At 47.9% G+C, this 24678-nt stretch overlaps 1 protein-coding gene across 4 annotated transcripts in view; it reads right to left on the bottom strand.

Annotated features, from left to right (window-relative positions):
• Positions 1–24678, bottom strand: part of LOC309400494 (voltage-dependent calcium channel gamma-7 subunit) — a 198997-nt gene that overhangs the window by 110447 nt on the left and 63872 nt on the right. For 3 of the 4 annotated variants that reach the window (XM_081969021.1, XM_081969020.1, XM_081969022.1), the window contains exon 3: positions 13925–14029. In XM_081969021.1, the coding sequence (XP_081825147.1) occupies positions 13925–14029 (105 nt within the window). The remainder of the gene's footprint in view (positions 1–13924; positions 14030–24678) is intronic. The other variant, XM_081969023.1, reaches the window with a different exon arrangement.

Raw genomic sequence — 24678 nt, 5'->3', positions numbered from 1 at the left:
GGAGGCAAGTGGAGGAATACCACGTGAAGAGGTGCAAGACCCCCCCCCATAGCCACGCGCACCAGGGCTAGGCACCCTGAACCCACCATTACGGCCCCCTTGAGAAGAGTGGACCAACTCCTGGTGGATCGCGACGACCCAACTAAGGTGGTGGCCAGCCCCTTGTTTCAACACATTCCTTTCTCTACTTCGGACCTCCTTAACTGGAAGATCCACAATGGCCCCTTTAGCGAAAAGCCAAACGAAGTGGCGGATCTCATTAAAACTATTATGGACACCCACAATCCGTCCTGGAGGGATCTCCAACAGTTGCTAGCCACTCTGTTCAACCCAGAGGAAAGGGAGAAAATCAGAATAGCGGTAGGACAGATCCTGAAGCCTGAAGTTCCTGCACGATCCACGCTGGCCCAATATATGGACGTGCGGTTCCCCTCCCAGGATCCCCACTGGGATCCTTACGACCCCCCACAGATGGAGAACCTTCGCCAACTTCAACAGCTAATTATTAGGGCTATTCGGATGGCTGGCAAACCAACCACCAACATGTCAAAACCTTCCCTTGTCCACCAGGAACCCAACGAAACTCCTGAGGCTTTCTATACCAGACTCATTGAAGCTTACCAAATGTACACGCCTATAGACCCCACGCTGCCTGAAAACTCCTCGAATGTTGGCTATGGCTTACATCTCTCAAAGCGCTCCGGATATACGCCGGAAACTTCAAAAACCTGAAGGCGCATTGGGCAAGCCAATGAGCGAATTAGTGGAGGTGGCCCGCAAAACATTTGTGAACAGGGAAGCGGTGGAGGAAAAGAAAAAAGATTTGAAAATGCAACGAAAAGCTGAGTTCCTTGCAGCCGCCATCATGACGATGCCCCAAGGGGAAGGAAGGATGAGAGACAGAGAGACAGGAGGGGCCCTGGGCCGCAATCAATGCGCTTACTGTCATCAACATGGACACTGGAGGGAGGAATGCCCCCAAAAAGCAAGGGATGGCGGGGGACCAGCGAGAGGATCTGGACGACCCAAGCCCCCTAGAGACCCCCGTCTACGCGCGGAGGAAGACGAGGGTTCCGTCCCCCAGCCCCCTTGATGCAGCTGACCAATATAGACGAGGAGGACTGAAACCGACCGGGTTCCAGAAGCCTCCCTGAACCTATGGTCCGCATTAAAGTTGGAGGCACAGAAATTCCCTTCCTGGTAGACACGGGAGCTACACGCTCGGTGCTTACGAAACCCCTGGGCCCCCTCTCTAATCAATCAATCACTATCCAAGGGGCAACGGGAGGCCCCCAGAAGCGTTCGCTCCTGAAGCCCCTACTTTGCTCCACTGGAGGACATTCTATTATACACCAATTTGTATATTTGCCCGAATGCCCGCTCCCCGTATTGGGCTGAGATTTACTTTGCAAACTCCGAGCCCAGATCTTCTTCAACAAAGACGGGGAGATGAATCTTAAATATGGCCAAGTTAACCTAGAAGTGCCCCGGGAGGAGGCCTGGAGAATTATGACCGTTATGCCAGTCAGTGGGGACACGGAGGAAGCCTGCAGAATGATGACCCTCATGCCAGCAAGCGGAGACAAGTGGCGCGAATTTAAAGTACCTGAACTATGGGCGGAAGATAACCTCCCCGGCTACGCAGCCCACCATCCGCCAATAATAGTCGAGGAGCTCCCCATATTAATTGGCCTTTGAGTTAGCTTGCTTAATAAGTGTTACAAATCTTACTGGAACATTAGTTGCAAAACGCTTTAAGGGACGGACAAAGGAAACAGATGTAAGATATGAAACTGCCAGCTTGTGTATTAATAAACTGTTACATTAGGGTGCTGAGGCCCACAGTTTCACTTCTGCTTATGTATTTTTCCAAAAGGTGCTTTCCACATTTTTATGTATACTATGCAATATTATCAAATATGGTATGTACCCACCCTAGATACTCCCCTCATACCTCCTTTTCCTGTGAAGTACACGCCTGTGTAAACCCCCTGAATTCAGGTGGGTATAAAACCTCTGTCCTGGGCCTAGCCAGGACAATTCAGACTTTGCTGTGTTAACGCTCTGAACTCAGATGCATCAATAAACCTGTTTTTCTCTAGCACCTTGTGGTCTCACGTCCCATCTCTGGCGAACTGAGGCACTAGGCCCCAAATTCGCCGCAACACTATGAAACTCTTCCAGGAGGCTTGGAAGAGATGACGTTTTCACGAGAGCAGGTCCGAAAGAGAAGCTGATTCCCCTGATCTAGAGGAGAGACCTGCAGAAGACCTGTCTCGCCCAAGGGGGGCCCTGGGGGCAGACAGTGGAGGTGATCAGGATGGGGGAGCCACGGTAGCAGCAGCAGCAGCCGCGAGAGCCCTTCCAAGAGGAGGAGGGGCCCCCCGCAGATGCCAGATGGCAAAAGTTCCTATACTTGGTGTGAAATTTGGAGGTGACCCAAAGGAGCTAGGATTTTTCCTGGTCCAGGTCTGGAATTTCATGCAACAGTTCGGAGAGGATCTCCCCACCGAAGAAGCCAAGGTAAGAGTTATTACCATGGCGTTGGAGAACAAGGGGGCGGCATGGATGGTTGCTCTGCATAACGATGACTCCCCCCTGCTGAGAGACTATAATAGGTTTATGGCCGCCCTGAGAAAACGCTTTGATGACCCGCTCACCAAGTGAAAGGCCAGAAGCAAAATGAAAACCCTTACTCAGGGAAAGAATCCAGTGCCTGAATACATCCAAGAGTTTCGTGAACTTTATAGTTTCGTTTATATGTGGGGGTTGGTCGTAAGAGGCTTTGATGGACAGTTTTATGGATGGCCTGAACAAAGATACTGTATATACCAGAACTGTGTTAACACATACACCCCCCGGTAACCTGCAACACTGGTATGAATTGGCAGCAGATGTGGAGATCGATCTAGCCAGGGATAAGTACCGCAAAGACAGTGTGAAGGTTCCAAGAGTTGCCCTAATTAATTTACGAGCCCCAAGACAAAATTCAAAGTAAAACCATTCGTTTATTAGGACTAACATCTTGGCACGGACTTCTGTGTAGCTGAAACTAAATCACATTTAATGGCGTCTGACCTTTACCCCTGTGCCCCCTCCCCTCTGGCTGAGGTCAACAATCACATTCTCCAACAGGACGTTATGGTAGGGTTCTGGACATGCGCATTCACATTCCAGTACAGAAATATGAGACTTTTACTCTGGCCAAAAGTATGCATGGAATTTCCCTCCCCTTCTCAAGGTGATAGTAGTCATGGAAACGCCTTAGGTGCTGACAGACAGTGAGAAAGAGAAAAATCCCCCCCCCCCCAAGGAGCTCCGAAGGGAGGAAAAAGTTGGTCTGCAAGCAAGCCCCGGTCTACCACTTGTTTCCGATGTGGGAAGGAGGGGCACCGGGCAGCGAATTGCCGCTCCAAGATTGGCCCAAAGCCCCCTGCCGCGGGGGAGAGGAAGCCAGACAAACAACCTGGGAAACGGAAGGGCACTGCTATGAAAGGGGTGGTAGCAGTTGCAGAATTCCCTCCCATTCTGAGGGTAGAAGAACCCTCCTCTCCAGCGGGGGAAAGTGAAACCGATTCCGATGACAACCGTCTGGTAAGTTCCTGATCGGGCCCCATGACCATCCCAGTAGAACTTAAAGTGCCCTCTACTAGCGCCCAAGCAAAAATGCTGGCCCTTTTAGACTCTGGAGGCACACGTTGCATTATTAGCCCAGAAGTGGTGGAAAAAATGGGCTTAAGACTGAGAACTTTGAAAGTCCCCATTGCCTTTTGTCAGCTGGATGGGTCAGTAGCTGGGGGGGGCTCCTGCCCATTTTGTAACTGAACCAATAGATATGTGGATGGGGGATCACCAAGAAACTTTAAGTTTCATTGTTGCACCTGGGATGGATTGGCCCCTCATACTGGGCTTACCCTGGTTACGGAGATGGAACCCACACATCAACTGGAAGAAAGGGTGGTTGCGCATCTGATCTGCTAAACCCCAGAGGGAGAGGGGAGGGTTTCCAACATAGCCAGCGCTGAACCGAACCTGGCGGCTGCGGTGCAGGAAAAAATTGAGGGGAAGGAGAAAATCCCAAAAGAATATTGGGACCTAAAAGACGTTTTCAGTGAAAAATCTTCTGATAAATTACCCCCCCACCGTGCGACGGATTGCAGCATTGAGATCCTCCCAGGAGTAAAACTTCCAAAACCCGAGATTTACTCGATGACCCCACGCGAAATTTACTTTACTTTTACTTTTATTTAGATTTTTATACCGCCCCCTCTCCCCAAAGGGACTCGGGGCGGTGTACAGTCAAATAAAAACACATCAATAAATAGAAAATACAAACACAAAAGAGGAGGCAATAAGAAACTGTACATATCTGAAGCAAAGTAGTTAAAAGCAAATTTAAATAACCCTAAAAATACCCAATTAAAATATCTGCCAGGAGGTAGAATAAAACTATAAATGGGCCAGGCCGGCTAAACGGAACAGGTGAGTCTTCAGTTTTTGTCGAAAGGAGCAGAAGTCGGTGGTGGTTCTGATATCGGGGGGGAGGTCATTCCAGAGGGTTGGGCCCATCACAGAGAAGGCTCTACTCCTAGGTGCCGCCCGTTGGCATTGCTTAGTGGACGGCACCCGGAGGAGTCCTTCCCTGTGAGAGCGAATCGGTCGCAAGGAAGTGTGTGGTAGGATGCGATCCCGCAAGTACCTAGGTCCTGAGCCATGGAGCGCTTTAAAGATAGTAATTAACACCTTGAAACGCACCCGAAAGACCACAGGCAGCCAGTGCAGCTCGCGCAGGAGCGGTGTTACGTGGGAGTACCTAGTACTCCCAATAATAGCCCGCGCGGCTGCGTTCTGGACCAGCTGTAGTCTTCGGGTACATCTCAAGGGGAGCCCCATGTAGAGAGCATTGCAGTAGTCCAGCCGAGACGTCACCAGTGCATGAGTGACCGTGCGTAGGGCATCCCGGTCCAGTAGGGGGCGCAATTGGCGCACCAGGCGAACCTGGTGGAACGCCCCCCTTGCCACGGCTGCCACATGGTCATCCATTGACAGCCGGGCATCTAGGAGGACGCCCAAATTGCGCGCCCGTTCCACAGGGGGCAACTGCTCGCCCCCTATGGTCAGTGATGGAATCAACTGACTGAACCGGGGTGCCGGTAGCCACAGCCACTCAGTCTTGGAGGGGTTGAGCTTGAGTCTGTTGTCCCCCATCCAGACCCCGACGGCTTCCAAACACCGGGTCATCACCTCGACAGCCTCGTTGGGGTGGTCTGGGGTGGAAATGTACAGCTGCGTATCATCAGCGTACAGATGATACTCCACCCCAAAACCACGGATGATCTCCCCAAGCGGCTTCACATATGCATTGAACAGAAGGGGCGAGAGGACCGACCCCTGAGGCACCCCACAAGTGAGTGACCTCAGGGTCGACCTCTGCCCCCCTGCCAACACACATTGCGTCCGGTCAGAGAGGTAGGAGCCGAACCACCGCAGAACGGTGCCTCCAACTCCCATCCCCCCCAGCCGGCGCAATAGGATACCATGGTCGATGGTATCAAAAGCCGCCGAGAGATCTAATAGGACCAGGATAGAGGAACAACCCCTATCTCTGGCCCTCCAGAGATCATCAACCAACGCGACCAAGGCCGTCTCCGTGCTGTGTCCGGGCCGGAAGCCGGACTGGCGTGGGTCTAGATATTCGGATTCGTCAAGGTGTCGTGGAAACTGCTGTGCCACCACATTCTCTACAACCTTCGCCAAAAAGGGAAGGTTGGAGACTGGACGATAATTAGCTAGCTCCATCGGGTCAACGGAAGGCCTCTTGAGTAAGGGCCTCACCACCGCCTCTTTCAAGGCGGCAGGTAAGGACCCCTCGCTCAAAGAGGCGTTCACCAAGCCCAGTAGCCAGCCTCGTGTCACTTCCCAGGATGCCAGTACCAACCAGGAGGGACACGGGTCTATTAAACATGTGGTCGGTCGCAGCCGTCCACGCAACCTATCCAAATCCTCGGGGGCAACAGAATCAAACTCCTCCCAGAATGGTCTCACAAGACTCACTGTTGGCGGCTCATCTGGTCCACTGAAGGGGGCCCATCCGCTCCGGATTTGAGTGATTTTGTCCTGCAGATATTCCGCAAACTCCTCTGCTCTGCCCTGTAAAGGGGCTTCCCGCGTCCTCTGTGATAAGAGAGAGCAGGTCACCCGAAACAGGGCGGCAGGGCGGTTATCGGCGGACGCAATAAGAGTGGCGCAATGTCTGCGTTTGGCCACTCTTAATGCCACAAGGTAAGTCCGTGAATAGGCTCTTACCTGTGTTCGGTCAGATTCGGAGCGTGAGGACCTCCACCTGCCCTCTAGGCGTCTCCTATGGCGCTTCATCACCCTCAGGTCCTCGGTAAACCAAGGAGCCCGGGTGGGTCGTCGCCGCAGGAGAGGCCGCAAAGGCGCAACTCGGTCCAGGGCCCCAGCGGCCGCCCTATTCCAGGCGGCCACTAGGTTCTCGGAGCGAGAGCGGGTCAGGGCTACAGGGAATGGCCCAAGCTCCGTCTGGAACCTATCTGGTTCCATCAGGCGCCTGGGGCGGTACCAACTTGGACAGTTTGGTTCCGCCTCCTCGCGGTGGGGGGTAGCGCCAGGGAAGTCCAGCCGGAGACATGAGTGATCTGACCATGACAGGGGGGTAATGGTTACATCCCCTCTTCCCAGATCACTCGTCCACTGTTCAGATATGAAAACAAGGTCCAGAATGTGGCCACCTTCGTGTGTGGGGTCCTGAATTAATTGGGTCAGGTCCATGGCTGTCATGGAAGCCATGAACTCCCGAGCTACCTCGGATGCTTCCCCCGTCGACGGCAAGTTGAAATCCCCCATAACCACAAGCTTGGGGGTCTCAACTGCCGTCTCTGAGATCAGCTCGAGGAGCTCGGGTAGGGCTGCTGACGCATAGCGAGGAGCCAAGTATACAATCAGCAAGCCCCACTGCCTCCCTGGGCCCCATTTAACACCAAGGGACTCACATCCGGATATCTGAGGTACAGTGAACTCCCTCGGCTCTAGACATTCCCGTATAACTACCGCCACCCCACCACCCTTACCCAGGGCCCGAGGCTGATGGAATGCACGGAAACCCGGTGGGCACATTTCCACGAGGGGTAAACCACCCTCGTGGCCCAACCAGGTCTCCGTTATCCCTGCAAGGTCCAGCTCCCCCTCTGAGATCAACTCATTAATGAGGGGGGCCTTGTTGGTCACGGACCTTGCATTGCAGAGCATCAGCCTCAGGCCCTGGCTCTGTAGTTCCTGACCACCTAGATTGCGGGGGTTGGTACAAACAACCAGGTGTAACCAACAACCACGGTCTCCCAACCGACGTTGTGGTCTTCTCCTGTCCTCGCATCCCCTCCTCCCCGCGACCGATGTAATAAGACAACCCTCTATTGGAATGTTCTTTCCCCTCCCCCCCTCCACCACACTCACTTCCCTCCTAGACTCACCTGTTCGCCTGGCACTGGCCCCCCTCCTGGATAGATTCCCCCCCCCTAAAACCCTCCCTGGAACCCCCTAAAAAGGATAAAAAACATTTATTTAAAAACCCCCTAAGCTTCAGTTTCTTCCACCTCTCGGGGTCTATAAACCCGTCATCAAGGCGGGCCCTTACAAGCGACAAGGGCCATGCCTGCGAGAGGGGGGACTCCCGCAGGCGGAGCAGGTCTAGCCTCGAATAAATAATCTTGAAAGATCTTAAAAAACACGATGGGGTCAAGGTGCTGTGGATGATGAGTGGTCAGTCAAAAAGGGGGGGGGGAAGAGTAATCAAATGTCCAAGTGGTGGTCTGGGTGGTGGAGAGATGATCCAAAGGGTGGTAGCAGCCTAGATGATCCTAGGTGGGTGGGAGTTCATAGAGAGAGTTTGTAGATAGTAATCTAGAGTTCTTAAGGAATGGGGTTCCCAATTGGGAGGGGGACGATGTTCTTGGGGGCAGATGGTCTTGGCCTAGACATCCCTGTGGCCTACCCATGGCCCTAATATAGGGCTTCCGGTGGCCCCCGGTGTTCCAGGCCGCCCCCAGCCGCCCCCAACCTCCATTCCAATCCTGCTCTCTCATGACCCCCACCCAAAATCCAGATGTTGGTGGGTCTCACCCAATGTCCTAATGATGTTCCTGGCATCCATGTCAGCTCTTTCAGCGGCTGCTGCTGTTGGTGCCAGCCTCTCTCCTTCCAGCGTCCTTCCAGCGTCGCTGCAGCCGCAGTCGCAGCCACTTTCTCTCCATTCACCAACTTCTCTCCTTCCAACTACTTCTTTTTCTCTCTCTCTCCTTCCAATCTCTCCTTCTCTCCTTCCAATCCTCTCTGCTCACCAGCCTCTCTCCTTCCAGCTTCTTCTTCCCTCTCTCCTTCCAACGTTGCTCACCAGCCTCACCAGCCTTTCTCCTTCTCCTTCCAGCGTCTGCTCACTCGCTTCTGTCCTTCCCGCATTTGCTCACCAGCCTCTCTCCTTCCAACGTTTGCTCACCAGCCTCTCTCCTTCCAACGTTTGCTCACCAGCCTCTCTCCTTCCAACGTTCCAGCAATTCTCTTCCCTTCCCGGCGTCACCGCGGCTATAGCCTCTCTCCCGAGGCCTCTCAGCCTCTCAACTTCACAGCTTCACAGCCTCACATTCGCAGCCTCACATTCGCAGCCTCCACAGTCCTCTTTCCTCTCGCTCTCTCCAACGCTCTCCAACGCTGCTGCCGCCGCTGCCGCAACGCCGCCATTTCCGCTGCCGGCTTCTCTCCCCACTCCACACACCATCTTCTCTTTAGCCTTCCCTCCAGCCTCCCGACCCACCCTGGCGGACCCAAATGGGTCCACAATGGGCGAGGGTGGGTCGGGAGGCTGGAGGGAAGGCTAAAGACAAAGCTCTCCTAGATAAAGCAGAGGACACTACACAAGATATGGGAGGTGCCAAGGCTTTGCTGGCAGGCGGGGTGGAGGAGGCAACAATGAGAAAACTCAGATCACAAAAGTAAGTTAGAAAAATAGTGCAATTGTTGATATAATGAATCTTTTTGTTTGATACAAAGTAAATGATTGAAATTATTGAAAGATACAATGTAAGAATAAGCTGTCAGAAGTTAGTTAAGCAATAATAAATATAAATAAATAAACTTTAATTTATAAACCGCACCCTTTCCTAAACAGGACTCGGGGCGGTGTACAGTCATATTAAAACAGTATAAATACAAAATATGGGTATACTTACATATACAAATAGGTAAAAGGAGGAGGTAGGATGTGGACTGTACAATATTTAAATTGAAATACAAATAAACATTAAAATACATTAAAATACCCTTAAAAACTACCCAATAAGATGTTTGCCAGGAGGTTAAAATGGGACTATAAATCAGTTAAGCCAGCTAATTGGAACAGGTGGGTCTTAAGCTTCTGTCGGAAGGAGCGGAGGTTGGTGGGAGTTCTAATATCGGGGGGGAGGTCATTCCAGAGGGTTGGGCCCATCACAGAGAAGGCTCTACTCCTGGGTGCCGCCCGTTGACACTGCTTAGTGGACGGCACAATAACATCTTGTTTATCTTTTTGTAAAAGTTATGAATCTTGGGGGGAATACCATTTCCTGCACGATGTAGCTGTCAAAATTTGTACACATATCCAATACCCCTTTCCTAAACTTTTTTGTAAAACCAATAAAATTCTTAAAAAAAAAAAAAAGGCGTGATGGTGTACCTTGACGACATCCTTATCTACACGGAAAAAGTGATGAACACGTGACTTTAGTGCGATCAGTACTCAAGAAACTCCGGGCCGCCGAACTTTATGCCAAATTGTCTAAATGTGAATTTCATCAAGAGAAGATCGATTACCTTGGCTACCGCATCTCCCACAATGGCATTGAGATGGACCCGGCGAAAGTCCAGGCTGTCACTGAGTGGGCACCTCCTTGCACCCGCAAACAATTACAAAGTTTTTTGGGATTTGCGAATTTTTATCAATTTATTCCCTCATTGGCCAGCATTGCTCTGCCCATTACAAATCTCCTAAAATCAAAAGGGGAGGCCAAACCCAGACCAGGTAAGCCTTTGAATTGGACTATGGAGTGTCAAGCCGCTTTCGAAAAATTAAAACGACTCTTTGCAGCTGAACCTGTTTTGAAACACCCGGATATGGAGGCACCATTTATCGTTCAAGCTGATGCCAGTGATGTGGCAGTGGGGGCAGTATTACTTCAAACTAACGCTGATGGAAAATTGCAGCCATGCGCTTACACCTCACGTAAGCTTACAGGGACAGAGAGGAGATGGGCTATATGGGAAAAGGAAGCTTTTGCTGTCAGATGGGCTTTGATGACCTGGCGGCATTTCCTAGAAGGGGCAAAACACCCTCTTTTTTATTTTTTATTTTATTTTAATTAAACAAAAACACAAAAAAAGAATCATTCTTCATTACAACTTGTAGAAAGTGTGTCGATTGGTTACAGATAACTTTCATGCATTTCTTCCACAGTCATTACTTATAGTTCATATTAGATTATACACTTTAAATCAAAAATCTTTGTATATCCTACTATCAATGTACCACAATTCTCATGGCAAAACACCCTTTTGAAGTATGGACTGATCATAAAAATTTGGAGGCATTGAAGACCCCGCGTAATCTATCTCCTAAACAGGTGCGCTGGGCACACTACAACCATTTCAATTTTACCCTCAAGTACATTCGGGTGTGTGTGTGTGTGTGGAGAACTTCATGGCCGATGCCTTGTCTAGGCTTCCCCAGTACAACAGCTTTAAGCTGAGTGTTGTTCAACCAGTCATCCCAGAAAAACGTCTGGCTGTCCCGGTGGTTACTAGGAGCCAAGGCACAGCGAATTTAGAGGTCTCTACAGACCTAATGTACAAACTCAAGGAAGGCCTTGAGTCCAATGACTGGTTCAAGGAACATTCAAACAAATCCTGAAACCTATTGTTCTTCAACGGGCCCACGATTCGAGAATGGCAGGCCATTTTGCATTTGTAAAGACTTTACATCTCATTAAGAGGCAATTTTGGTGGCCTTGATTGAAAAAAGACATTGAGTCCAACATAGCCAGTTGTCCCGTTTGTGCAGCTGCAAAACGACCACCGGGGACGCCCCAGGGCCTTCTCCAAAGTGTGGCCCACCCTGAGGCCCCATGGAAGGAGATATCGATGGACTTCATTGTCAAGTTGCCAGAGAGTCTAGGAAATACCGTGATTTGGGTTATCACTGACCTGTTTTCCAAACAAGTTCATTTTGTACCCTGTTCCAAAATCACATCAGCTAAGTCGTTAGCTAAGTTATTTATTTCACATGTGTATCGGTTACATGGAGTGCCTGAGTGCATAATTTCGGATAGGGGGGTCCAATTCACCTTCCTCTTTTGGAAGGAGTTTCTGAAGTTAATTGGCTCTGCCCAGGGGCTAAGCTCCGCCCACCATCCTCAGACTAATGGGGCTTGTGCACTGACTAATTCTGTTTTGGAACAGTACCTCCAGTGTTTCATCAATTATCAGCAAGATAATTAGGCTGAACTGTTACCACATGCTGAGGTGGCGTACAATAACTCTGTGCACAGCAGTACCGGTTTGACCCCTTTTAGAGTTGTGTTTGGGCAGGACTTTGTACTGATTCCTGAGTTACCTCAAGAGAAACCACAAATTTTGTCCCTCTCCGAGTGGAGTGATCAACTTCGCCAATTTTGGACCATGACCCGCAAGGCGTTGGAAGCTGCTCACCAGGCGCACAAGAAACAGGCTGATAAAAAGAGGGTGAAGCCGAAAGAGTACAAAGTGGGGGATCAAGTGTTTTTGTCCACAAAGTTTCTGCAAACCACCCAAAAAAAAAAAAAAAAAATGGGACCGAAGTATGTTGGTCCATTCCCTATTGTGAAAATCATAAATCCTGTTTCTGTACGATTGGAGTTGCCAAAGAATCTTAGTCGGATTTATCCTGTGTTTCATGTGAACCTGTTGAAACCAGAGCACACTTCTTCCTTTCGTCCTCCTCAACCTGCACCCCCAGCTCCTCTTCTTATTGAGGGAGAGCAGCATTTTGAAGTTAAAGAAATCTAGGAAACATAGGAGTCGAATTCAGGATCTGGTGTCCTGGAAACATTCCCCCCCCATGTTAGGGCTCCTAGACTTTTACAAAAGTTCTACACCAAGTACCCTGATAAGCCTTGATATTACTTGAAATGTACATATTTACGTTGTCTTTTCTATTGTTTTTGTTTTTCTTGCAGGGTTGAAGGGGGGCCGGAGGTCAGCCTCTGTTTCGCTATTTGCTTTTGGCTGCCATTGAAACGGGGAGCGGGCATGGTATTTGGGAGGGGAATATTTGGTACAGGAGAGATTGTTAAGAGGGAGTTTTGTTCTCACCATCTACTGCGCATACTGATGGCTGGTGTTTAGAGTTGGTCAAGGCCAACCGTCCTGCATACCGACCTGATGATGCTTCTTGGAGATGCAACCCACATGACACCTGAGGGATTTGCAGATTGGACAATGGGATGGGGGTTACCGGGGGCAGGGGTTGGACAAATACTGATATGTATGATTTCGCGGGCTTTTCCCTCAGACCTTGCTTTACTTAGCTGCTATCTTTTCATAACCAGTAAAAGTACTCTTAATTCTGCAAAATGGAGTTAAGTGGTTTCTTTCTTGGTTGCTGAAGGAGGCCGGCAATATATTTCTCTTTTTGTTTTTTTATATTATAAGAGTAATTTATCCCTAAACCTCGTACTACTGCTTTCATTGCACCCCATATTACACCTGTATTACTACCTCCCTCTTCATTTAGAGTCCATATTTCTTTTAATTCCCTTTCCATTTTTTCTAAAAGCTCTTTATTTTTAAAAATTCTCAAATCCATTCTTCATCTACTTGCCTGTTTATAATCACAATCTAAATCACAAGTTACCATTGCATGATCAGATATTTTAATTATTTTTATCTCTGCTTTCATTATTTTAGATAATATTTCTGGTGTTGCAAATATATATTCTTGTAAAATTGTTATGTCTACCAGAAAAATATGTCAACTCTTTTGATTACCATGTAGTTCTCTCCAGACATCTTTCAATCTATTTCTATTAATAAATTTTCTTAAATCTGTATTATTATACTTTATTTCTGCTTTCGATGGAATGGATTTGTCAATTCCACTATCCATAACCATATTATAATCACCTGCCATTATCACATAACCTTTTTTGACGACTTCTATTTCTTTATATACCCTATTATAAAACTCTTTGATTTATATTAGGTGCATACAAGTTTGCTAAGGTAACCTTTGGCCATAAATCACACCTTGAATTATAAGAAATCTTCCCAAAACATCCCTTTTTATAGTCTTTATCATAAATTCACATCTTTTAGCTACGATTGCTACCCCTTTTGCTTTTGATGTACCAAATGCCTTTTCATATACATCAGCCCAATATAACTTAAGTTCATTCACCCCTTCTTTCTTCTGATGTGTTTCTTGTAAAAATACAGTATCTATTTTGGTAGCACCCAAGGGTTAATGTAATACATTTTGTGGTTGTCTTGGAAATCTTGGAAATGATGGAGATGTGCATATGATGTGGATAAAATAAATAATGGCAAGGAATGCATTGATGGCTGAGGTTTCTGTCCTTTAAATGGAAAGAATCTGTATTTTATGTGCAAGACCTTTCAAGTAATGGACTTGCAATTGTGTGAATGGCTTTAAAAATTAAAGGTGGGCTGAGATATAAGTTAGGAACCAGGGGGTATATATGGGTGCACAGGGTCATATTGTATGTAGAGCTTTTCCTTTGGCTGCTGTGCTGATTTTGCTCACCTCTCCAATATGCACCTAATATTAATTTATTCATTGTTAATGTTGGGAATCATATCATGTCTAGATGTCTTATCTACTTACTGAGGATATTTTCTGTGTTCTCCGTAACAAGGGGCCCTTCAGGATCAGGGTCAGGCCTCGGCTCTAGGAAGTATTCGGAAGCCACACAGCTGCCTTTTTTCTGACCTAGAAAGAGAGACAATGCATAAAAATTCAGATAGCAAAAGTGGCCCATATTGGATAGTGTTTCTGAACCTCAGCAAGTTTAAGAAGTGTGGACTTCAACCCCTAGAATTTCCTATCCAGCGCAGCTGGGGATTCCCAGGAGAAATCTGGGAATTGAAGTCAATACATCTTACAGTTGCTGAGGTTCAGAAACATTGGTATAGGACCTTCAGGGGAAAAATTGTGCCTTTGTGGAGGGAAGTCCCAAATTAGCAAAGTCAAATTACTATGTAGTCATATACTGTATATTTCCATTCAAACAAGCCACTTCTGTAAAACAAGTCAGCTTAGAGCTAGTACCAAGCAGGATGCCTCTGACCGTTTCCAGAGCCCTAAGCTAGACTAGAAAGAAGGCAGTCAGTTTTTGTTCTGACAGGAGTCATCCTGGAGGAGATGCAACTGTTTTCTTTTACTATTTTATCTCGGGATAAAAATTAACCAAAGCCCCCAATATGTTCACCACCGCTAGGGATAGGAGAGCAGAAGGGGAGGTGGGCGGAGACAAGTGGGGATCCTTTTTAGTGAATGCCATGAAAGATCAGATCCTCACAGATCCTCTCGTGAAGGTCCAATTGAACTGATTTATTGCTAATTATGCCTACGTACAAGAATCTTCTTAACTAACTGTTAATATCTGTTTGGGTTAGGGTCAATAGAATTCAAGGAAGGTTGGGCTTAGTTCACTACGGGTAGATATGTAGGGATTATAGGCTGATCTCTCTTTTAACTCCTCCCACACAGGTTCTGCCACTCCTCCTACATCACTTCAACAGCTTCCTGGCAGCTGGTTCAGCCAGTTAACCCTCCCCTTCTACTAGCATGCCACAGGCGGAGCTTGCCGTAATGGACGACGGATGCTGAATTTCTGCCTCCTCTGAACCATCGCAGAGAATGGTTCTAAAAAAATATAACATCCCTCTAAAGATTATGAAATTTGAGAGATTATGAAACATGAGTTATTTCCCTTGCTTTTCTCCTGAAGATTGGAATGTATTTGATTTGGAATTGGACCAGTGGTGAAATTCAATTTTTTTTACTACTGTGGGTGTGGCTTGGTGGGCGTGGTATAGCTTGGCGGGTGTGGCTTGGTGGGCGTGGCCGGGGAAGGATACTGCAAAATTTCCATTTCCACCCCACTCTGGGGCTAGCCGAAGATGGCATTTACTGGTTCTCCGAAATACTCAAAATTTCCGCTACTGGTTCTCCAGAACCTGTAAGAACCTGCTGGATTTCACCGCTGAATTGGACATTTTTCAGAGGAGCTTTGAGCCTCAGCACTTGCTTAAAGAGACTTGAGAGGCCCCTGAAGGCAGATGGGAGAGGAAGGGTCCTTTGACTGAAGTCTGAGAAGGAAAGAATTTGGAAAGAGTTTAAAGGAGTACAGCTGAGAAGATAATAGCTGATTTATGAGTTTAAAGTGTGAAGGCCCGTTACTCCCTTTTTCCAGTCGAAGTGTCGAGGCTTGGAGAAATTAAATATTGTTAAGACACAGATTGGATAAGATGTGTATAATAAAGTTAACTGCTGCCATTGGATTTATTTAGTTTTATTAAGTTGCATTCTCGGAGATAAACTGATAAGGATGAGGCGAAGACAAAGGAGGAAGTGACATTTATGGACTATACACTGTAAAACTTTTAAAAGATCAAGGGCTCTTTTTGGATGGTTGGATGTCAAAACGTACCAAAAGTGTGGAAAGTGTTTGGCAAAGACCCAAAGTAGGCCTCAGACCTTCAGAATTACGCCTGATTTGTGCAGAAAAAGATTTAGAAATAGAAGCAAGGAAAAAATCACCTGAGAAATCACTGACTCAATCAGACAAATTTGATATTCTCTTACAAGAATTAAGAGAAATGAAGAAAAACATGAAGGATAAAATGGACAATATGTGTTAGGTAAGCTCCCCGTTAGAAGAGCAAGTGCGCAGAGAAGCGTAATGAGAGTGGTGTGGAAGAACACACAAACCAGCATACAGAGACACTGCAGTTTAAATAGGTTTTTACTTTTGTGGAAAATTGGGGTATTCAGAGTTCAATTTACACATGGTTCAATCAGTCAGTTATCCATCGAACACAGTCCAGTATCATATAATCAGTTCGGCACACAAAGTCACTAACAGTAGCAAAACGCACAGTAACTCATGATTCATCTAACAAGCAGTATCCACCAATCAGCATCTAACAAACAAAAGCTAACAGTCATTCTGGCTCCCTCTTATGGCTGCTTGAGGTAACAGCAACCAATACCATTACAGCAGTACTTAAAGCTACAGTACTACCATCATGGTTTATATATTGCTGACCCAACTGTTAGCTTACATTCCTAACATTCTTCCCTTTGGGTAAGCAGTATATATACCATTACAGTCTGAGTCTGTATTCCTCACAACAATGTTTGTGTTTTACAGTACCTTGGGCTTTGGTAAAATGATCTGCTATGTTATCTTCAGACATACAATACTCTAGTGTAATCATGTTACTACTAACACTTTGCCGTACATTCAGATATCTTAGGTCAGTATGCTTTGTCCTTGTCTTTACAGCAAGATTGGATGCCATCTGAATCGCTGCTTGGTTGTCTTCATAAACAACAATAGGCTCCTGTACATCAATCCCCATATCCAGTAGGAGTTGCTTGTAACAAACCAAGTCCTTACATAACAAAGATATACATGAGAATTCAGCCTCCATTGTTGATAAACTTAAATGTTTTTGACGAATAGACCGCCATCCAATTAACGCTTTTCCTAAGAATATCGCGATACCTGATGTGGATTTACGTGTTGACACGTTTGTAGCAAAACTTGCATCAGCGTATGCAGTTAATCTCAGTTCATCCTTAGGCTCTAAATATAAGGCATAGTGTATTGTCTGTTTAAGATATCTCAATACACGTTTAACAGCTTGCCAGTGCCTTTCAGTAGGTTCAACATTAAACCTGGCTAATTGATTAACACTATATGCTATATCTGGTCTTGACCAATTGCTAAAAGAAGATAAGATAAACTACCAATTAGGGATTGATAAATACCTTTATCAAATACAGGGCTTTTTATATCATCATGGCTAAATTCTTGACCCATTGGAGTTTTAGCCGGTTTACACAGTTCCATTTTAAAAGTCCTGAGTAACTGGTTAATCTTCTCAGTTTGTGATATTTTATATCCTCCCCTAGCTTTATCTATTTTCAAACCAAGATATTGCTTAATTTCACCAAGGTGTTTTATTTTAAACCGCGTTTTTAATAGTGTAAGAATCTCAATAGCCTTTTGCTCGGTTTTAGTAATTAATGCTATGTCATCAGTGAACAATAGCAGCAATGAAATCATACCATCGCTTTCTTTCTTAAACAAACAAGGGTCAGCCATTCCAGCTTTGAAACCTATCTTTGCTAATTCCTTCACTATGCATTGATTCCATTCATAGCCTGATTGCTTTAAACCGTAAAGACTCTTTTTTAACTTCCAGCAATCAGTGTTGCTATCAGTGTTTAACCCTAAACACTATTTTTAAATATATAGTATGTTGCAACAGTGCATGGAGATATGCCGTCTCGACATCTAAATGATTCACTACATTAGCTGCCCAAACTAATGATGCACGTAACGTTGTAGCTCTTAAACTAGGTGCAAATACCTCATCATAGTCATTGGCTGACTGATCAAAACCTTGTGCTACTAATCTGGCTTTATGGGTAACAGTCCCATCTACACTTGTTTTAATCTTGTAAATCCATTTACATCCTATGGCATGTTTACCTGGGGGTAACTTTACATTTTCACATACCCCCAACTCTTGTAAGAGATATAAGAATAACGGATTTGGTGAAACAAAGTCAGGATATGACACAAAATATTATAGAAGTGAAGACTCAGATTGGAGAACATAATAGGGCATGAAAAAGCCAGATGATTATGATGCATCGGGTTAAAAAGGATTTGATCGAGATACAGGACCGTCAGCACCCCTCAAATTTACGGATATGTGGATATCCAGAGAAAAGTGAAGAAAATGAAGCAAAGTTGATCCAAGGAGTATTGGACTGGGCTACCTCGATCCTCCCAGATGTCCTTTTTACAAGATATGATATTAATGCAAGGTTGGGAAGAAAATATCCGAGACACATAGTGATAAGATTTTGGTCTTACGCAAAAAAAGAACAACTGATTACAAAATATGGCGATGATAGTGTTTGGGTGTCATCAGATACAAGAATTTCCAGACTTAGGTAGCAACACTTTACAATGGAGGAGAGAGATGCGTCAAGTTTGTCACTTATGAAGAAAAACAATATTATTTATAGCTGGGGCTATCCATTTTTTTTTAGATTTCCCAGCAATTTACCGCCTTTCAGCAAACGGGGAAAATGGGGCTTGCAGAGGCTGCAATAGGCTATAGCAATCCCTGAAGCCTGAAAGAGCTGATGATCGGGAGGCGCTTAAACTGAAAGTGAAACTTGCTGTTTGCTCCACAAGGCAAATTGCTGGGAGGCAGAGGCAGATTATTTTTCTTGTGCTAATCAGGCTGTTTGCTGTTTGCTGCAAGAACTTTACTTTACTTTTACTTTTATTCATATTTATAGACCGCCCCCTCTCCCAAAAGGGAAGGTAAGTCAATAAATATAAATGCCTATAAAGCAGCGATAGCAAACCTTTTTTGGCTCGCGTGCCATAAGGGGGTGAGCACCGGGGGGGGGTCCATGCACAGGCGTGCCGCACACATAATGCAATGCGTGACCCCCCGAGTGCGCATGAGTGCATGAGAGACACTCCCCCCATTTTTACATGCTTTTTTTGGCGAAAACAGCCTTCCCCGTCGCCCTGGAGGCCCTCCGGAGGCTTCAGAGATCTTCAGGAGGCTTACCTGAAGCCTCCGGAGAACTAAAAAGGACCCTCACTTCCGGTTTGCTAGCAGGGTTGGTTTAAGTCCGGAGTAATAAAGAACAACAAGGGAGAAAGATGCAATATGATGAGAGAAAAATTGTTGATATTTCAGAAGTTCTTTAAAAAGCTATATAATGGAAATGACATAAATGTGAATGAAAGTCAGGCATATATAGAGACGAATTTAAATTGTAAACTTCAAGAATGTGATAAAGAAATAATGGAATCACAAATAGAAGAAAAGGAAACAGTGGAAGTTATTAATAAATTGAAAATAGGTAAGGCACCAGGGTTAGATGGATTAGGTGTAGAGTATTATAACAATTTCAAAGGGCTATTGGTGCCAAAGATGAAGATAATGTTTAATAAAATAATGGAAGGGGAAATATTCCATGTGTCTGGACGTAATCCTTGATAACACTGATAGTGAAACCAGGTAAAGATCATACAAACCCAGGATCATATAAACCAATATCACTTATTAATTAGGATGCTAAGATTTTTTACAGCAATATTGGCAAATAGATTGAATATATTTATAGGGAATTATATTAAAAATGACCAGTGTTGATTTATAAGAGACTGTATTAACTGTATTTGAGGTCTTTGGTGCTTCCGCCCACGTGCACGGAGCGCATGGCGCCTGGACGATGCTCCGCCGAGCAGCTGGAGCGTCGTGGAGGCATCGTAAGAGGTAAGGATGCATGTGCGCGCTGCGCACGTGCATGTGGTGGATGCCAGGCCCCGTTGCAACCGTACCGGTTGAAACGGGATCCAGAAGTCACCACTGCATTAGATGTATTTAAGGCCTTTGATTGTGTGGAATGGCCTACATTAAAGATATTAATAGAGAAGTTATGTTTTGGTAAAAAATTTAGACAAGTGATAAATCAAGTATATTCAGAGAATAAAGCGAGTATAATAATAATAATAATAATAATAATAATAATAATAATAATAATAATAATAATAATAATAATAATAATAATAATAATAATAATAATAATAATAATAATAATAATAATAATATTTATTTCTTAGCCGCACCCTCTCCCGAAGGACTCGGGGCGGCGTACAATAAAACACATAAAAATACAAATATGGACAAAACATACATATAATATAGACATATACAAAGAGGAGGTGGACAAATAGATGGAAACAATTAAAATCGCAATATTAAAAATCCCCTAAATAAATTAAATAAATTACAAAAATAAAAAACCCGTCAGGAGCGATATGATCAGACTATGGTTGAGCCAGGCCAGCTACTTGGAATAGGTGGGTCTTGAGCTTTACACGGAAGGAGCGGAGGTCAGAGGTAGTCCTAATATCCGGAGGGAGGTCATTCCACAGGGCTGGGCCCGCCACAGAGAAGGCTCTACTCCTAGGCGCCGCCCCTCGGCACTGTCTGGTGGACGGCACCTGGAGGAGTCCCTCTCTGTGCGAGCGAATTGGTCGCAGGGATGTATGGGGCAGGATACGATCCCGTAAGCAACTAGGTCCTGAGCCATGGAGCGCTTTAAAGATCGTTATCAAAACCTTGAAACGCACCCGATAGACCACAGGAAGCCAGTGCAGCTCGCGCAGGAAAGGTGTCACATGGGAGTACCTGGTACTCCCCATAATTACCCGCGCGGCCACATTCTGGACCAACTGTAGCCTCCGAGTGCATTTCAAGGGAAGCCCCATGTAGAGAGCGTTACAGTAGTCCAGGCGAGACGTCACCAGCGCATGAGTGACTGTGCGTAAGGCGTCCCGGTCCAGTAGGGAGGGCAATTGGTGCACCAGGCGAACCTGGTGGAACGCCCCCCTTGCCACGGCTGTCACATGGTCATCCATGGACAGCCGGGCATCCAGGAGGACGCCCAAATTGTGCGCCCGCTCCACGGGGGCAAGTTGTATGCCCCCGATGGCCAAAGATGGAATTAATTGGCTGAACCGGGGAGCCGGTACCCACAGCCTCTCCGTCTTGGAGGGGTTGAGCCTGAGTCGGTTGTCATCCATCCAGACCCGTACGGCTTCCACACACCGGGACATCACTTCGACGGCCTCGTTGGGGTGGTTCGGGGTGGAAATGTACAGCTGAGTATCATCAGCGTACAGATGATATCCCACCCCGAAACCACGGATGATCTCACCCAATGGCTTCATATATGTGTTGAACAGGAGTGGCGAGAGGACCGACCCCTGTGGCACCCCACAAGTAAGGGGGCTTAGGGTCGACCTCTGCTCTCCTGCCAACACACGTTGCGTCCGGCCGGAAAGGTAGGAGCCGAACCACCGCAAAACGGTGCCCCGGACCCCCAACCCCTCCAGTCGGCGCAACAGGATACCATGGTCGATGGTATCAAAAGCCGCCGAGAGGTCTAATAGGACCAGGATAGAGGAACAACCCCTATCTCTGGCCCTCCAGAGATCATCTACCAATGCGACCAAGGCCGTCTCCGTGCTGTGCCCGGGACGGAAGCCGGACTGGCGCGGATCTAGATAATCATCTTCCTCCAGATGCCGTGGAAACTGATAAGCCACCACACTCTCTACAACCTTCGCCAAGAAGGGAAGGTTGGAGACAGGACGATAATTGGCCAGCTCCATAGGGTACAGGGAAGGCTTCTTGAGCAAGGGTCTCACCACCGCCTCTTTCAAAGAGGCCGGGAGAGACCCCTCACTCAACGAAGCGTTCACTAGGCCTAGGAGCCAGTCGCGTGTAACCTCCCAGGATGCCAGTACAAGGCAGGAGGGGCACGGGTCCAATAAACATGTGGTGGGTCGCAGTCGTCCACGCATTCTGTCCAAATCCTCGATGGCAACTAAGTCAAACTCCTCCCAGATCGATTTCTCAAGACTCGCCACGGACGTCTCCGTTGGACCACTGACAGGAACCCAATCCTTCCAGATTTGAGCGATTTTATCCTGCAGATATTTCCCAAACTCCTCTGCCCTACCCTGTAAAGGGGCCTCCCGCGGCCTCTGAAACAAGAGGGAGCGGGACACCCGAAACAGGGCGGCAGGGCGGTTCTCTGCGGATGCAATGAGAGCGGCACAATATTGACGTTTGGCCGCTCTCAATGCCACAAGGTACGTCCTTAAATGGGCTCGTACCTGTGTTCGGTCAAATTCGGAACGGGAGGATCTCCAACGACTCTCTAGGCATCTCTTGCGGCGTTTCATCACCCTTAGCTCCTCGGTAAACCAAGGGGCCAGGGTGGATCGTTGCCGCCAGAGAGGCCGCAAAGGCGCCACCCGGTTCAAGGCCCCGGTAGTCGCATTATTCCATGCGACCACCAGGTCCTCTACCCGGGGGCGGGTCAGGGTTACAGAAGGTGGCCCAAGCTCCGTCTGGAACCTATCTGGTTCCATCAGGCGCCTGGGGCGGAACCATCTAGTGTTTTCCGGTTCCGCCTCCCCGCAGCGGGGGGTAGCACCAGGGAAGTCAAGTCTGAGGAGTGAGTGATCTGACCATGACAGGGGAGTGATGGTTAAGTTCCCTCCTCCCAGATCACTCAACCACTGGCCAGAGACAAAAACAAGGTCCAGGGTGTGTCCTCCCTCGTGTGTCGGGCCCTGAATCAATTGAGTCAGGTCCATGGCTGTCATGGAAGCCATGAACTCCCGAACCCCCTCGGATGCTTCTCCCACCGATGGCAGGTTAAAATCCCCCATCACTAAGAGTTTGGGGGTCTCAACCGCCACCAATGCGATCAGCTCGAGGAGTTCAGGCAGGGCCGCTGATGTATAGCGAGGAGCCAGGTATACTATCAGCAGGCCCAACTGTCTCCCAGGGCCCCATTTCACAACAAGGGATTCACACCCGGACGTCTGTGGCACAGTGGACTCCCTTGACTCTAAATCCTCCCGAATAATCGCTGCTACCCCACCACCCCTTCCCTGGGCCCGGGGCTGGTGAAATGCTCGGTAGCCTGGTGGGCACATTTCCACGAGGGGTAAACCTCCCTCGTGGCCCAACCAAGTCTCCGTTATTCCCGCGAGGTCCGGCTCCCCCTCCAAAATTAGATCGTAAATGAGGGGGGCCTTATTAACGATGGACCTCGCATTGCATAACAACAGCCTCAGGCCCTGGGTCTGCAGCTCCTGACCACCTAGAACGCGGGGGTTGGTACGAGCGACCGGGTGTAACCAGCACCCACGGTCTCCCAACCGACTATGAGTTCTTAATCTGTCCTCGTATCTGCCCCTCCCTACGACCGTTGGAATCAGAGAGCCCTGTATTAGAACGATATCCTCCCCCTCCTCCTCCCTTCCGCTCCTTCTGCTCGCGACCACACCTGGAGACCTGGCTCTCTCATCGCTCCTGACCTGACCCACCCGCCCCCCACCCCCTAACCCCCTACCCCTAAAAGTTTTTAAAAAACAATTAACTAAAAACCCCCTAAGTCTCCGCTTCCTCCACCTCTCGAGATTAATAAATCCATCATCAAGGTGGGCCCTCGAGAGGGCGGAGGGCCACACCTGCGAGAGGGGGGACTCCCGCAGTAGGATCAGGTCTGACCTTAAATACATAGAATGTTAAAAAATTTGTCAGGGCCTAGGATCTGTGCTGAAGATGTTCCGGGCAAAATGCCATAGTCCAGTGTAATTAGAAAAGCAGGGCTCCAGTGTGAAAGAGAATAGTCCAGTCCTAGATGGTGGGGGGGGGGGGGGGTAGGCTGGTCGGATGACAATCGAAAAGTGGGGGCTAGTGGATGGTAAATGGTGGGTGGCGAGGGGTAGTTGGACTATTGTTGGTAATGGGCAAGGGGCAGATGGTTAGTGAAGCAATAAGTCACAGAAGATAGGGAGGAATCCTCCAGGGTGCACGCAGATGGTAAGCAGGGGCAAGTTGTTGATAAATAGTCAGCAGGGGGTGTAGGTGGGTGCAATCAGGGAGGCAGCTGGCAGGAGGTGGATAACTCCTCTGCCAAGCCTGATGTTAGGGGCCTCCTGGCAGTCCCCAACAAGCCCCCCCCGGTCTCTGAGCAGCCTCCTGAGTCGCAGCCCTCCTCCTACCAGGCCTTCGGCATTTGCTTCCTGCCATGGCCTGCATCTTCAATCTAGGCACCCAAACCACCATTCCAAGCCCCAACGCCGCTCCTACCGGCCTCCAGCCTACTTGCTCGGCCTACTCGCTCAGCCTTCGCCGGCCTCAAAAGTCCCGGCCGGCCTCCAGCCTTCTCATGTTCGGCCTGCATGATTTCCACCCTCTCACAGTTAGCAGCAGGCTGGGGGATTCGGCGTTCGGCGTTTCCAGCCGTCGCCGCCATCGCTTGGGTCCCCGCCGCTCCAGAGTCGGCCTCTCCACCCACTGCCGGCTCAGGCCACGGTCCCAAGTCACTAGCCTCCAACCCGGCTCCAACTCCGGCTCCGTCGACACCGGCGTACCTCCGCACACTCCAACCACCATTTTCCAGCCTCGCCTCTCCTCCAATCGCCTCCGATCTAAGACGGCTTCTCAGGACGGCGTCTCCCATCGGCTGATCATTCTTCATGCTTTTCTTAATCGTCTAGCTACCCTGGACGACCCGCTTGGGTCGTAAAAAGATCCAGGGTAGCTATTTGCTGGACACCCGGTCCCCATGATGAAAAAGGGGACCGGCAGCACTCCTGCTCTCTTGAAAGAGCCCCGCGGATCTATGCAGCTCTAATGGCAGACCGCCATTTCTCCAGGAAGCTCCTCCTCTATCATTTATATAGCCATAAATGATGGTGTTACAGAGACAGTAACCTT

The sequence above is a fragment of the Natrix helvetica genome, assembly GCF_964273705.1.
Source record: "Natrix helvetica genome assembly, chromosome: W".
NCBI lineage: Eukaryota > Metazoa > Chordata > Lepidosauria > Squamata > Natricidae > Natrix > Natrix helvetica.
The sequence above is the reverse complement of the archived record's forward strand: the minus strand, read 5'-3'. Positions and strand labels throughout refer to the sequence as shown.